Here is a 15,976-nt window from a genome sequence, read left to right on the forward strand (position 1 = left end):
CTCTGAGGGTGGGGCCAAATTCTCTTCACAGTGACCTCTGCAAGACTCCAGTGTATCGTTTGATTTGGTTGGTTTGATCCTGCTGGTGTGGGGCCACTGCAGTGTGGGAGATGTTCAGTCGGGATGCCATAACTGGAATAACATGGGGAAAGGGCTGTAGCTGCTTCACAGACTGTGAGAGGGAGCCAAGGCTGAGATCCAGCATTGTGGGTAAGGCAGGCAGGGAGATGGGCAATCTCCTGCATCCACCATTGCCTCTGTTGTAAATTGCAGTCTGTATTGCTAAACACCTGACATTCAAAAATCATGACTTACACAAAATGGACTTAGTTCTAACTTGGTTTTTGAGCTCTGAAAATATATCTTGGAACTTCTTTGTCTAATGGGGAATGATAGAGATAAAGTTAACTTGGATTTCAAATCATGAAAGCTGAGATTTTTCACTCCCAGGAGTGGAGCTTTTAAGAAAAAAAGCAAGAATTTTGGAGTGGCTTCTGCTAACTTCAAGGGATTTGGCAGTACTGTACCTCTGTGATTTCCATTAGACGTTAGTCCTCAAAGCAAAAATCTGTTCTGAATTGTTAATATTTGCTAAAAAGTAAATTAGAAATGGCCTAGTACACTGTTTTGACATAAATGCAAGGTGAACAGCCACCCTTCCTCTACAAATACAGGAGCGCTCCAGCAGATACATGGTTGTATGATGTGATGTATCATTGTAGGAGAGACTTCAACGTATATGCTGATCATAAATCTGAGGAAGAACGTAGAATGGTTTGTGTTGGAAGGGACCTTAAAGATCATCTAGTTTCAACCCCCCTGCCATGAGCAGGGACACCTTCCACTAGATCAGACTGCTCCAAGCCCTGTCCAACCCGGCCTTGAGCACTTCTGGGGATGGGGCAGCCACAGCTTCTCTGGGCAACCTGTGCCAGTGCCTCAGCACCCTCACAGGGATGAATTTCTTCCTAATGTCTAACCTAAATCTGTTCTTTTTCAGTTTAAAGCCATCCCCCCTTGTGCTATTACTACAGGCCCTTGTAAAAAGTCCTGCTCCAGATTTCTTATAGGCCCTCTTTAGGTATTAGAAGACATTACAAGGTCTCCCCCAAGCCTTCTCTTCTTCAGGCTGAACAAGTCCAACAATCTCAGCCTCTTTCCATATGAGAGGTGCTCCAGCCATCTTTGTGGCCCTACTCTGGGTTCATTCCAAAGGGTCAGTAGGGAAGCACCAACCTGTTCCAAGTTCTTTGCAGCTGCAGTGAGTGATGGGGTGAATTCAGCAAAGGCACATCTAATCTCAAGGCATGGGCTGATCTGACTCATATGAGGTCTAAAATAGGAAAGGCAGGAGAGACCAATACTAATAGTTTTTGTGTGAATCCAGCCTCAAACATGTGACAGCTCAGATCTTCCAAAACCAGTTAGGGAGCTAGGAGCTAGGTTTCATCAACAAAAAATAGCTCATAAATCATGAAGTTGCATAAAATACATACAGAACTTTATTAATTGTCTTTTGAGGGCATCTGTTGTCAAGATTTCAAGCTCTACTAAAAATACAGAGACTGAAAACTGCTCAAAATAAGCAACTAGACAAAACAATGTCCCCCTTCTCCTTTCTCAGGTAACCGTTTGTCTCCAGAAGTTGGAACTTTAAGTATTGATTACTGTGAGAAACCTGATGCAATTGCAAGATGCTGAGGATACAAAACTATTTTGAACAATGTGAAACTATGAAAATTAAACACTAGATGGAGTAGTTGGACTAGTATGAAATTGAGATTTGTTAAACAACTCTAGTAACAGTCTCTGTAAATATTTTGAAATCGGTGGCTTAGTATCAATGCATAGCGTATGAAAACATGTTCTCCAGGAGCATGGAGAGTTGGATGGATGCTCCTGAATTCTTACTTTGAAAATAGTCACCAGAAGGGTTCTCCCTTCAGCTTCTCTGCTGTGAGGTCCCAAAGCCTTGACACAAATAGGTAATGGGTTAGCTCTGCACATTGCTGAGCTGCAGGCATCCCTCAAACAGAAGAGAGAAAACAGGGATCTCTTCCCACTCTGCAGGAAGCTGTTCTGTTTATCTCAGGTGTAAGAAGGGAGGTGACCCTGTGAGCTCTTCTTTTTTTTTCCTTTTCCCCACTCTCTTAGATTGTAGTGATAGTTCAGGAGGCATTGATGCTCCTGCTGCCTTAAGCGTGCCATGTGCCAACACTGCAGCCTGTCCCTTCATTCCCAACCCCTGCATCACTCCCTCCATTTGGTGGGCACTGCTGTCCATGCAGCTGCCTGCTGAGACAGGTGGAAAAGATGGTACAATGGAAAAGGCCAAAAAAAAGGGTATAATTGAAATACCAGACTCAAACAGCTATTCAATCTATGGGGTAGAGATGCTAAGGCAGGGGTGGACACTTGTGGGTAGGGAAGGGAAGGAGGGGATGACTGCTACTGAACAGAGGTCCATGTTATAGACAGAATTGCAGAATGGTTTGGGTTAGAAGGGACCTTAAAATCATCCAGTTCCAACACCCTGCTATCAGCATAGGCATCTTCCACTAGACCAGGCTGCACAAAGCCCGATTCAGCCTGGCCTTGAATACTTATCACAGCCTCTGCAAGATCTAGAAAGCCCCATCAGGATCTGGGAACCCATTCCTCCATGCATCCACAAAGAGGCAGAACACAACACCTGACACATCAGTGCAAGGTGAAGGTAAAGCAGTACCTCAGTGTGCCTGAGCCAAGCCTTTGGCAGGATAAGGCTTTACACCCACTCTCCAGCTCTATGTGGCTGCACAGAGCAGCTGAGCAGTCCTGTGCTCTGGGTATACATTGCCACACTTCTCTCCATGTTGTGGCCATAGCAAAGTGGCTGCCAGTTCCTGTGCCTGCTCTTTGTCAAAGGCTTTCCAGCCCTGGGTCATCTGGACTTCCAGCTCCAGGCTGCCCTACCTCCCAGCTCCTCACCAAGCAGAGGGTACAATGTGAGGCCTTTTTGTGAAATGGGGCTTCAGAGGCCTAAAACAAATTGTCCTCGGGGCCCAGGACAGTGGCAGCCATTCTCTCCCCCAGACGGCCCCGTGAGGACAGCATCTCTCAAGAGCAGCAGTTGGTGAATGCGTTTTTGACCTTTTCAACTTATTGTGTTGGTATCTAGCCAAACAATTTAAGTACATCTGTAGCGTGTGACACTCAGGAAACAGAGGAACGACATGCATGCTGGTTCCTACAAAGTAATAAACTGCCTTTTGTGGTGGAGTGAATGAGGTCTTTGCCGCTGATGGCCAGATGCCCCCCTGCGCTGTGCAAGCACTGAGAGGAGCAAAGAAAACCTTAAGGGGCTTGAGAAGCTCAGACTGGAAGGAGGCACAGAAAAAAAGGCTTCCCTCTTTCTTCCCTGTAGGTCACGAGTAGATCCTCACAGCGTTTCTTCGTGGATTAAATTCTGACCCCACTGCAGCAGGGGGTTTGACACTGACATCACCAGGGCCATCATTCCACCCCATGTAGTTTGGGGTCTTAAACCTAAAAGCAGCAAAACAAAAGCTGCTTCAGGGCTGCTGAGCCCTGTGTGTCAGCCCCTCTGCATCCTCTGTGGTTGATCCTCAAGCCAAAACTTCCTCCAGGGGTTTGTCTATCCCTCCCAAGGGACAGAAGCCCAGGCCTGGCCGCAGTATACTGTGGCCACCGCTCCAGTGTGAGCCTGACAGGAAGGTCAGGTGGTAAAGTCAGCACCAACCAAAATCTGTTTAAAAGGTTTTTTTTTTAAAAAATAAAACATTTGAGTTCAGCTAAACTGAGGCAGATTTTCCTGGAGTTGCGTTTATGTGACTGGAAAAATAAGATTTTTGGCTACATGCTGCTTTACACATTGACATGGTGGCATGTCTGAGATTGGGTACCCACTGGCCATAGACGTCAAGGCTATAGTTGCCAATAATCCCTTTCTTCAGAGCTTCTCTTCTGGAAGGATATTTGGTGGCTCAGAATTTGAATGTCTGTGCCTAAGAAAATAATTCCTTATGTGAGAGTAGCCAGACTCTGGAGCAGTTTCCTAGCAAGGTTGTGGAGTCTCCATTTGTGGAAATACTCAAAACTCAACTGGACATAGTCCTGAGCACTCTGCCCTATCATACCCTGCCTGAGCAGACTGTTAGATGATCTCCAGAGGCCTCATCCAACCTCAGCAACTCTGTGATTCTGTGATTCAAAACACCCGTGTTTTTATTTGCAAAACCCTTGGCTGCCTTTTTGGTGCGGATCCATGTTTCCCATTGGATCTCTGCCCAGCACCTGCTCACAGCCCTGGAAACCATGCAGGTGGCTTTGCAGGTGACTGTGCAGTGGCTTGGCAGAAGCTTATCTCGCAGGGTGCCCAGCTGCTTGCTTTGCCAACCTCCTTTCAAGATGCTTATAAATAAAGCATTCATTTTCTCATGAGAGGGTTCTCTTCAGGTGAAACGCCTACTTCCCAAGTTGATCCTGAGGAGATGTTCTTGTCTACACAGACAAGTTCCCATTATGTACTTGTGGTATTGGAGCCACCATTTACAATACAAAGCCTGTTTACAACTTGTATCCTGCTTCCACCTTTTTCAAAGGTTTGTGTCATGCATAGTCTTTATGTTGGTGCTCTGCACAAGGGGGAATACTGCATCCTTCTCATTCTTCCTTTTTGTCTCCCTCCCTGTTGTGAAAGCTCTCAGTCCAATGGCCATCAGTGGCAAGATTTTACTTTTGAGTTATTTGTATTGTATAGGAGGACCTGTTGTCTAACACATTCATTTTAGCTAGTATTTATGTCATATTTCTTCCCCCAAACCCTGTGGGACCAAAATCTCTGTTTCTTGTAGGAAAAAGGAATAAACCTGACCCACATTGAGTCCCGACCTTCCCGACTCAACAAAGATGAGTATGAATTCTTCATTAATTTGGAAGGCAAGAATGTTCCAGCACTGGACAAGATCATCAAGTCCTTGAGAAATGATATTGGAGCAACAGTCCATGAGCTTTCACGAACAAAGAAGAAGGACACTGGTAAGGATACACTGACAAGGATGACATTGCCAAGGAATGTTTACATCACATGTAAATATTGACTTCTTTATCCTGTAGCAGGGGAGTTCCTTTTGGATCTGTATGGCTATATTTCCCTATCTCTGCCTATTTTGCCTGTGTTGTAAGATTTTTCATTTGGAGATTTTCTCAATGTAAATTGACATGCTCCATCTTTTGCCATACTTAGTTTTCCTGGGAACTGCTGTTATGGTGTTATGCTGTCATCTGTCTGGTTGACAGCACCCTCAGTCTCTTAAATACAGCATTGTTGTGGTAGCTTGTTACACTGCCTGCAGAAGTTGTCAGGCATCAAAGAATGATTTGAGTTACAGGCTAAGGGCTCAACTTGTAAATTCCTAAGCAGCAGTGCAGGAAGCTGTAGGTACTTCCATTTTCTGCTCCCAGTCCCTGCCTTATTTTAAATTAGGCAGCATTTATATACACAGCTTTGTGCAAGTCATGCAGGGTGGCAACTTTTGTTCTTGATCCACACCTGTAATATGAAAGAATAACAGGGGTGCAGGTGGGATCCATACCACCATGTTTAATGCAGATAGATCAGCTTAACAAGCCCAATGACATGTTCACTGAATCTCTGACTATCATCTTATAGCCTTTGGACCACTGAGCACTGAAAGTCACTGCAGGGCTTGCACTTTCATCCTTTTCTTATGCTCTCCGTACACATGAGAACTTTGAAGAAGAGTGTAAACAAGGATCTCCGTGGGATGCACTACATCTGTCTAGTTACTGTCTGCCCTGATTCAAAAAAGGCACATAAACACTGTTACAATTTAAAAGGGTAAACAGTTCCAGCAAAATCTGCAGTTGCATGCATGGGCTTGGCTTGTAGATGGTAGATCAATGCCCTGAGACATCCAAGCATTATTCTACTCCCTTTTCCTTCCCACCCCATCTCCATAATAAATCTGTGTCTGTTCAGTACCCAGCAGAGTAAAGCCTCTATAGTGCCATTTTGTGGAGAATGTCACCCACTGAAAACTGCCTTTCACCTTCCTAAGGAATGATGGCTCCTTGGAGTCTCTCAGGGAGGACACCAAGGGGGAGTCCTGGAGACATTTACAATGACTGGTACATTGTGTGACCCAGCGGGGGGGCTGCCCTTTCTTGAACACTTCTCCCAGAGAGCACTCAGGTGAAAAGAAGCTGTGTATTAACTTTTAAGTGATACACAGACCCTGTGAACACAGTCAGACTTTGCCACCTTGAAGTGCTGCGAAGTACTGTCGCAGTGCCATCCCCCTTGCCAAATATCTGAGACCTCACAGATCACTCTGGCACAAACTGTGGTGTAGCAGAATCAACAAGAGCCCAGTCTTGTAGAAGGTCTGGTACAGAAGGGTGGCATCCTCATGGTGCAGAGGGAAAGATTACCCGCCTGTGCTCCCTGGGGCTGGCATGCCCCTTTAAACACCTGGATTTACTTTCCAATTTGGCCTCATGGACCCTGGCTGTGGCTGCTGCACCTCCATCCTTGTGAGACCCTTGTACCTCTGGGCTGAGATGAGAGGAGAGAGGAAAAGTCCCATGGGTGACTGCCAGCCTGCTCACCACTATCCCTCACAGCATCCATCTAACTCTCCACTTTTGGGCTTGTGGATGCCCCTTACTCCTGCTATAGTAAGTCTCTGCAATCCACTTTGGTGGAAGCAGGAATAACTCCTCGTTCCTGTAAGAAATCCCAGGGAAGTCAGTCGTAATTCTGACTTTGGAGTGAAATAGGAAAGGTTTTGCAAGCCATATTCCTAATTCTCAGAAATTTGCTAGAGTTGAGGCTGCTCGGTACAGTGGTGGCTGCCCAGCATCCAGTCTGAGACATGCTTAAATGCCTTTTCAGATAACAGATGTGATTTTAATAGGATTTCAGTCTTTAAATACTTTAGGTCTGGATCTTCCTCTTCCTTCCTAGGAACAACATGAAAGGACATTAATACTTTCTTGAGATCAGTGCTGGTAATCCTTTTACCGTTTCCTTTGTGTACTACCCATGACATTACAATTGAAGATGAAAAAGAAGAAGGCAGATATTCTTCGGAGTCAGTTCTCTCCATTCATGAGACAAAGGGACAAAAGGTTGATTAGGTGATTTACGATCATGTCAAATCAAAGAGGCTCTCTTTTGGGGACTCTTTTATTTCCAGAAGAAAGCTACAGGGCCTAGTAGCGGTTGACATTACTTTTATTTTTCTGATTATTATGAAGAAGTTTATAATAAACTTTATTAAATAATAAAGTACATAAGCATAGGCTAGAGTTGGATAAAGATACAGCTATAAACATAGGCCTAGAAAGGCTTATGAGTGAAATTCTGACCTCACAGGAGTCAAAACTCCCATGATCAGCTGTAGGATTAGGATTTCACTGCATATTACTGTGTTGATCAAAGGCTTTTTGAGCTAGATTATCCTTTCAGTGAGGCAGAAAGGGACTTGATCCTCTTCTGTTTGAGAGGATAACTTGTGTTTGTTTGTTAGTTTCAGTAATTCAGAAATAGTGTAAAGTGGGAGCAATTTATTGCCAAGGAAATAGAGGAAGATTGATATTCCTTTTTGCTCTTTCCCGTTTTCTTTTCCTTTTTTCTTTCTTTCTTCAATTTCAGCTTCTGTCAAGAGTAGTAGAGGGTCCAGTCAAATTGAAATCCCCAAAGAGCCATATTTTGAAAGGTCAAACAAGCTGTGCTTAGGGGATGAACTGTGGGTGGCACAATCTGGGCTGAGACAGCTCTAAAAGGGCAGAGTGAGATTGAAGCAGCCTGAGCTGTAGAAAGCGTGGTAAGATGCTGTCCTTTATCAGGGATGGCATTAATAAATAGCAGGCCTTGTGGTGCCTTTTAGGTCATCCTGCCTTTTACATGTATCCTCCAAATCTGGTCATAATCCACAGATGTGTTCTGTGAAATTTTATTCCTAAAACACAGAATGAGAGCAATATATCCCCAGGGAGCAAAAGCTCAGAAATACGGTTTATGGATATATTGTCACACTCCTTTCAATGGGCAGGTAAAACCTGGGAAGGTTTTCTCCTGGAGGCCATGCAGGCTCCCATGGTACCAGTTCTTCCATTGCTGTCTAAAGATGCTCTCAGCTCTTCCTTGCAAAGGATTAATTTTGTTCAAGCTTATGATTTGAGATAAAAAACCCAAACTGATTTGTTTTCCATAGGAAGAACACAGTGCCATTCTTGGGGCACTGCTTTGTGGACAGTCAGAGGAAATTTCTGTATTTTTCCCCTTCAGTACAGTTCAGTATTAAGCACATGTGTATGTATGTAACCCTTTATTGGGCAAGGGTTAAATGAATGTCTTTTTTCTTTTTTGTCATTTCAATTGCTTTTAGGATCTTTTCTCAATTAAATGCAAAATACAATTTTGGTTTCCCTTTGACAGACACAAATGGTTACAAATACCAGATTTGGATCAACAGTGTCATTTTAGCTGAGAGCAGGACAGCAAAATGACCTAAATTCAAAGGTACCTTTAGAGCTTCAGATGAAATGGGTTAGCAGTCACAGGGCCAGAAGCCTTTTGTAGAGATGGAAAGATTTGTTGTGAAAACAGTGTATCTCTTCATGGCTGTTTTTGGAAACAAGCTGGATATCTACAGTTCACTTGGAGCCCATGAATAAAAAGAATTAAATATCCTGTTGCAGCATTAGGGAAATGCAGACAATTTATTGCATTTCTGAGACAGGCTGGGAGCTGATGTTCTGTGGGGGCCTTGTTTGCTAGACCCTGAGGCTGACCAAAGCATTTGGGACTGTTTAAAAAAGGACTAAACCTGGGCCTTGAACTGTTATAAATTGCATAGACCTGTCTTTGACCCTCCTCACAATGGTCCGAATGGAGGAGTTCTGCAGAAGTCCTCACTGCCCCTGCTTTGCTGCCTCTTATATAAATGGCTTATTAGCATTCTGCTAAGTATTTGACCCCATGATAATTTGGTCACCACTTGGGTGTCCAGCACGATCCCATAAATGCTGCTGTTTCACTTACAGACAAATCAATATTTATTACTGATCAGCCCACGTTTAGTACTCAGACCTTCACAGAGGCCCAGTGTTGCACCAGCTTGCCCTGGCAATTCATTAATGGCTGTGCAGACAGACAGCAAGTCTGGCTAACAGGCTGGAGGAGGATGTTGCAAACAAAATATGGGATAGATTCATACAGGGGGTAATTTAATTTGATCTTTTAAATAGTTGCTGGGAGGGCTGGGGACAGCCTCCTGCACACCACAGCTAGGCAAAAGACCCAGTAGCCCCTTTGCACCCTGGTCCCTGATGCGAGGGCTGTGTGGGCTTTGTGCAGTGCTCTGGGGCTGTGCTCAGGACCTTTGATTCTTGTTTCCATGAGAGCTGAGAAGACTCAGGACTTTCCAGGACCTGACTTAACATCAGCTATGGCGGTGTGAATAGCACTAAGCACCCTCAGAATTTCCCTTTCACAGCCTGCCCCTTTCTGCAAGCTCAAGCTGGACTCTTAGCGACTGTCAGTATATGGGGGGAACAGGGAGAAGGGCAGAGATATGCTGAAAATAGGTCAGGTATCTATAAGGACCGCACACCTAGAAGATAAGGTGCTGCTCCTGTGTAGGGTTAAAACAAGACACACATCTCCACACCTCGGATTGACACTGCATCAGTCTGGGAGTCAATCTGTCCCAGAGTTTATCATGGGCTGCGCACCAAGTCCTCTGGAGGTATTGAGATTCAAATGTATTTAATGAAAGTAAATCACTATTATGTATCTATTTTATCCACTGAAGCTGCAACGATTCAAACCCTGCCCACTTATGCCTTTCTGATTCAGGGCAACAAAACCCCAGAGACATCACTGCTGAAATCCACGGCAGACTTCAGCCCCCACTGATTTTTCTGCATAGCCTGGAACCTTCAGGTCATGGTGTGTCCCTGGAGATAGTGTTTATTCACTCTAACACTGACAAATCCTTTGCTGTGGAGCTGCCAGATGGCTTTATTTGCCAGTGCCTAATCCAAAAGTTATCAGTATGCCTCACCCCAAGCTGATCGTGGTGAGTCTGAAGCACTAAAAAGTGAAGCAGCTCCCTTTTCACACAAAGCTCAGTGTTAGAGCTGAGGGATAAACCCAGTGCCTGGCTGCCATATAGAAAATCAGGGCAGGATAGCTTGGTGTGCTCGCTCATCACATGGTGTGAGTAGTGACTCCTCTCTAGGACTCAAACACACCTTGTTCTATTCTGACTAATTTAACTCAAGGGGCTGGAGATGCAGGAAGGGTGCGAACAGGAAGGCGAGAGAGTATTTCTGGAGAAATCTTTCAAAAGAAGGCATTTTTTGGGACGATCTTCCTGGGACTGCTACTGCCATCTAGTGACTTGTTAAGGTCTGTTCTGTAGGGCAAAGCAGACAGGTTTGCTGCTCGGGAAAAAGGGATCAAACCCCACTTCTGCTGGGTGGAAGCACCGAGTTTCTGCAGCCAGGGACCCCTCCATGCTGGCAGCCACCAGATGCCTGCCCTCCCTGCCCTGCCTGAAACAAGCTGAGGGCTCCGAGGGGAAGTGTTGGATGGTGGTAGGAGAGTAGTAGGTCAGGGAAGGTGGACACTGTGTGTAGGGCTGAGCTCTGGCAGCCCAAAGCATGCCCTGTAAATGTGCTGCTGTTGCTCTGACCCCTCTGTGCAGGTGCCTTGCAGGAGACCAGTGCCACAAGTGCCCTCCCTGTTGTTAGGCTCAGCACAAAGCAAGGCTGAATAGCCCTGGAGACAGTGATCCTCTTATTCTGTAGGTTGTCTGTGAGGTCTGGGATGAGCCCCATCAGCAAAGCACTGCAGGGAACTCATGCAGCAGCTGCTGGCTGGGGATCAGGTTCACTTGGCATAACCCCCAAAATCAAATGGGGAGGTATGGCTGAGTGGCAGTGCTCTCAGCTGAGCAGAGAGCCACACAGGGGAATGAGCTGTTTTCCAAGCATTGACTGAAAAGTGACATCCATCTGTGCAAGAAAGTCACTAAATGAACTGCAAACATGTTACTGATAGACTGCTGAAAGCCTCTGGGCTTGGACCACCAGGCTTATGTATGGTATTAACGCTGAAGTTTGTGTTGCTGACTTTTACTCAATGTGGGGACCATATGGGACATGACTGCATGCCCTGCGCTTGGGGTACATCCTTAGCTGGAGGTGCTGGCAACAGGAAGGAGGTCTGACCCGGTATGACCACCCCATGTACCTCACAAGCTGCAAAGAGTCTCTCATTGCAGTGCAATTGCCATGAAGACACTTGCCTTCTGCTTTCCCCTATCTGAACACATCACATCTGTGAAGCTCTGTGATTCTTCCTTGACCTCCACCTTATGTCCTTCTGTAAGGGGAGGGCCATATGGGCATTACATGCTGTATAGTCAGTGTGGTCCCATTTCATACCCTAAATTGTGCTCTAGGCAGTGTGTATAAGTGAGTTATCAGGCAATAGAGAGCCAGACTCAAAATGTAAATTAAATGAATGCATTATTTTATAATAGGTACAGTAGTACAATGCCAGTCTGAAGTATTAGGGTGCCGTTCATCATTTTATTTCAGCATCCTAGCTTAAGTGAGGACACCAAAGTCATTCTTAGAAAAAGATTTTTGGAGGGTTAAATAATCCTGTATCCTTCTTGCTGTGGGGATTCTTGCTGTTCCTTTAAAATGGCTGATTCCAGCTACTGTGAAAGGAAGCACACTCTGGAAAAATTCCTACATTTTGGTAAGCCAAGAAACCAGAATAATAAACAGAAAACCATAAACATTACAAGCCAGCTCTGTGCCAAGAGCTAGACATTCCTGATGCTCTGTATTCTTCCAACAGCGCAAACCAGCCACGAATTCAGGACAACTTGCAGGGTTTGCTCTTGCTTCCTGTTACAGGGAAAGACTATTGCTGCCCAAAGAATATAGACCTTTGCATATGTTTCTTTATATTTATGATGAAAAGAAGGAAAGACCAGAAAGCAGGCCCAAACCAAGTAATGAAGAAGCATACCACTCTCAATTTCTTTTCTGTTTTGCAGTGCCATGGTTCCCAAGAAGTATCCAAGAGCTGGACAGGTTTGCCAATCAGATCCTAAGCTACGGAGCAGAACTGGATGCTGATCATCCTGTAAGAAAAAGAGCTTTATGTTTTTAACATGCTTCTAGTTATTGGGACAGATGTTTCTCTCATTTGCACTTGCTCTGCTTTCAGACAAGCCTAGCAGACTGTCTCACATGATACAGGACAAGAAGAGTACCATATTTATAGGGTCAGAATCAGCCCAATCCTTGGTTATGAAGTAAATCAGACTACAAGTTGCTTTAATTTGGGCAAATACCAGGAGACCTTAGTAGTCACCAGAGCACAAGGCCACCACAAGGATACCTCTATCTTTCCCTTGTGGCTCTGACATGGTGACTTTAGAATCATTTTGTGAATCACTAGCAACTTTAGAAGCAGCATATCAGAGCCCAGAGATAAGAAGACTGCTTTTTTTATCCTCGATTACATATACACGATTGAGCTTAATGCCTTGTTATGTGGTTGTTCAATCTGACATGATTCTTGTATTGTGAGACACAACAAAAGAAAAGGCCCTTGTTTCAAAAAGTTTGTGGTTTAAATGGTAGGGTCAGAAAGATATGTTCATTGGCTTAGCTGATAAAAATAAAATATTCAGCATTTTTTCAGCTTTTCCAGATACAAGAACACTTTCTACCTCTATTCCCTCTCCAAGCAAACAACAACTTATTTTCATTTGTCAAAACACACTGAGTTCCATGCAGTGCAACAGAAATTGCTGCTATTAGCTTAATTGAGATAGGGTGATTATAAATAAATTACATGCAGTGCAACAAAAATTGCTGCTATTAGTTTAATTGAGATGGGGTGATTAGTCATTCACTACCTATTGCTTAACTTGAGATGTGTTATGCATCATGTACAATGATTCATGATGTTCGACGTGGTCATATGAAAGGCAGAATGAAAGGAGATACGCTGAGTCAATGGCCCCCTTGTGTGTCTTGCAGGAATAGACCAGGATTGTATTTGAAAAAAGAAACAAAACAAAAAAGATGTTAAAAAGAATGAAGCATCTCTGCTCCAGTTCCTAGAATTAGTTAGCAGTTTATGCCTTAAAAAGGAAACAGCTGCTGGGGTAAATAGTTGTGACAGTACATAGAGTGCATAAAACAGAAATTAAAGGAGCCTGTGTTTTTATTGGTTAAGTGATATGGGTTTTAATCATTAATAGCTCTATGCCAGGCTAATCTTGCACAGCACATTTTTAGGCCACTGGCTGCCACTTTTTGCCTTAAACCGTTGGATCTCTACTCCACTTCAGCTGCCTCCTGTACTTGGTTGTAGCTTTGTGGTTGCTCAGTCCAGCTGTGCTGTGCACTACAAAGAGATGCACTCATGAGCTTCTGCTGAGTTGCTGCTATTTGCCCTGCAGAAGGGTGTCCTAGCTTGGAAGGACTTTTCTCTAATTTAGGTGGTGAAGACACTCCTAGCCCTGAGGAAATCTGAGTCTAAATAGGAGGCACACTGGGATAGGAGAATGGTTATCCTAGATGAAGATTTAGAGACTGTATTTCTCGTCCCTGGTTTTATTAGTAATTACCTGAAAAAGTCAAGCTCCCAACCACAAGGCCTATTAGACATTCTCTATAGTAATTAAATACTTTCAAATGCTTGAATTTGTAGTGCAAATAGGGCTTTTTTTTTGGCCTGGTAAGTGCCTACTGTTCTTCTAAAAGTTTGAAAATGAGCACCTCTAAGTGCAGTTCATGCTGAAAATCTGCTGAAGAAGTCTGACTGAGTTGATGAGTGTCTTTCTAATTTGTCTTAACTCTGCTCCTCTAGGTCATCCCAGCTGTGCCAGGAACTGCAACAAGCTTCCTGAGAAATGAGAAGGACATGGTTATTTGAGTGCCATTAATTCAGTGATGCTCCCTGGGGAGCACCTTTTTGACACCGTAAAGGAGCATGTTTCCTTTGTTTGTAGCAAGCAGAAGTGAGAAAATGAAAGGACTTGAGGGGCGAGAGGTGCAGGGATACTGTGGCAGGATGGTTGCTCCGGTGGCTCTGCAGAGTGGGAAGGAGTGGAGCTGGGTAGGATGGAGGTAGCTTTCCCACTCTCCTTCCTGCACTTCTTGGACTGCACCAGCCATGCCAGAGGCTGCTCGTTGAGAGGAAGGTAGTTCACTGTTTGCATCTATATAGGGACTGACCATTGCTGTTTCTCCTTAGGGATTCAAAGATCCTGTGTATCGGGCCCGAAGGAAGGAGTTTGCAGATATCGCCTACAACTACAAACAGTGAGTACTCAGTGCGTGGGCAGAAAGTGAGGCCGCATCTCCTGCCCTCTTTTAGGGCTCTCACCCTCCTGGCAATATGCATTTTTCCACAACTGTTTTTTTGCTGTTGTCAGCTGTAAATCTGCCATGTGTTTAAATCTTCCTGTTCATGCATTTATCATGCATTTATCCCCAAATTGCAATAAAACAAAAGTAAATTGTTCCAGGCACACGTTCAGAAGGGAACATCGCCTCCTTTTCTTCCCCACAACACCCCTCTTCTCCAGCTTTGTTGTCTAATTAAGCATCAGACTCTGTTGCTACTACAAAGACCTGAGCTTTGAATAAAGCCATTTCTGGTTTTCTCCCCATTAAATCAGGGCTGGAGGAGGAGTGCCTATCATTTACATTAAAGCAGGAGCTGCATACACTATAAAAAAAATGAATAAGTTATGGTTCTGATGCTAATCCAGTGCTTGATACTCTACTTTTATCATGTCTGACCGAGCTGCAATCAGCAATTTGGGCTTTCATTTCCTAGGAAAAATAAATGGAGATTATAAATTCAGTTAGAACAGGCTTGCTTGATTGCTTTCAGTGATCAGATCTGGTGGAGATAAAATTCTGTTCCCAAAGCTACTCACACATTTATATCAGTACTATTGGGCCTGTGTCTTGCTGGGACTGGAAAAATTGTGACTGCAAAGTATAAATTAATGTATATTGTACATTTGGGGCTCTGCTTTTCATAGGACTGTGATAAAAAGATAGTCCCTGAGCCAAAGAGCTAATAATCTAATCTCAAAATGAGAGGCCAAATTGGACTGACTGATGGAATGTGAAAAATGTCAGGTGAAAAAAGTCCAGTGAAAAAATCAGGAGCCCAGTTTAAAAATAGAAAATTTGGGTAAGACTTTATGGTCAGATGTGGTTGGATCTAATGCACATTTATAGGTATCCCATAGAAGACTTATCTTTCCTGCATAATGGGTAGCAAATTCTGGTCTCTAGTTTGCATGCTTTCACCAAATCCTACATAGGAATAAAACAAAAATCATGTTATCACCAAGATTAATATGGAAACCATCTTATGGAGATGAAACCATTATATTCCAATATATAACTAATTAATATTTAGTCTGTTAGCCAGATACTCAGACATATTGGTAACAGAGTTATACAGACCTGAACCTATGTCCCCAAAGTACTTTTTATGTGAAATTATTGGATTTTCCAACTAGGTCTGTCCATAACAGAGCAGTAAGTAGGGTGTCACACATCTGGGCTTCTGGGGCTTGTGGAAAGAAGGCATGTGTTTTTTGTGACTTTGGGTGTTGATTCATGAAGGCCTGGATGGATCTGTGATGTCTTTGCCCTGGGTGCTACACCTGGCAAACATTCCTTTCAGGGTCTGCTGTGGGGAGGGAGAGGTCAAGGGGGTGTCTCCATCATGGAAGGGTAGAGATGCAAGAGAACTGGGCAGGAGGAGAGGGACATCCAAAGTTCTCAGGCTTTGTGGGAAGTATCTGAAAAGGCAAATGTGCTTAGCTTGTGCAGGTGATACCCAGCTAGAAAAGTGAGTTGGGTTTGTGGCTGCTCGTCT

General features: G+C 44.1%; 1 protein-coding gene across 1 annotated transcript in view; it reads left to right on the forward strand.

Annotated features, from left to right (window-relative positions):
• The window catches only part of PAH (phenylalanine hydroxylase), a 38,585-nt gene that overhangs the window by 10,321 nt on the left and 12,288 nt on the right, over positions 1-15,976 (forward strand). The window contains exons 4-6 of the mRNA XM_005150438.3: positions 4,857-5,040; positions 12,111-12,199; positions 14,327-14,394. Coding sequence (XP_005150495.2) covers positions 4,857-5,040; positions 12,111-12,199; positions 14,327-14,394 — 341 coding nt within the window. The remainder of the gene's footprint in view (positions 1-4,856; positions 5,041-12,110; positions 12,200-14,326; positions 14,395-15,976) is intronic.

This window comes from Melopsittacus undulatus, chromosome 5, assembly GCF_012275295.1.
Source record: "Melopsittacus undulatus isolate bMelUnd1 chromosome 5, bMelUnd1.mat.Z, whole genome shotgun sequence".
NCBI lineage: Eukaryota > Metazoa > Chordata > Aves > Psittaciformes > Psittaculidae > Melopsittacus > Melopsittacus undulatus.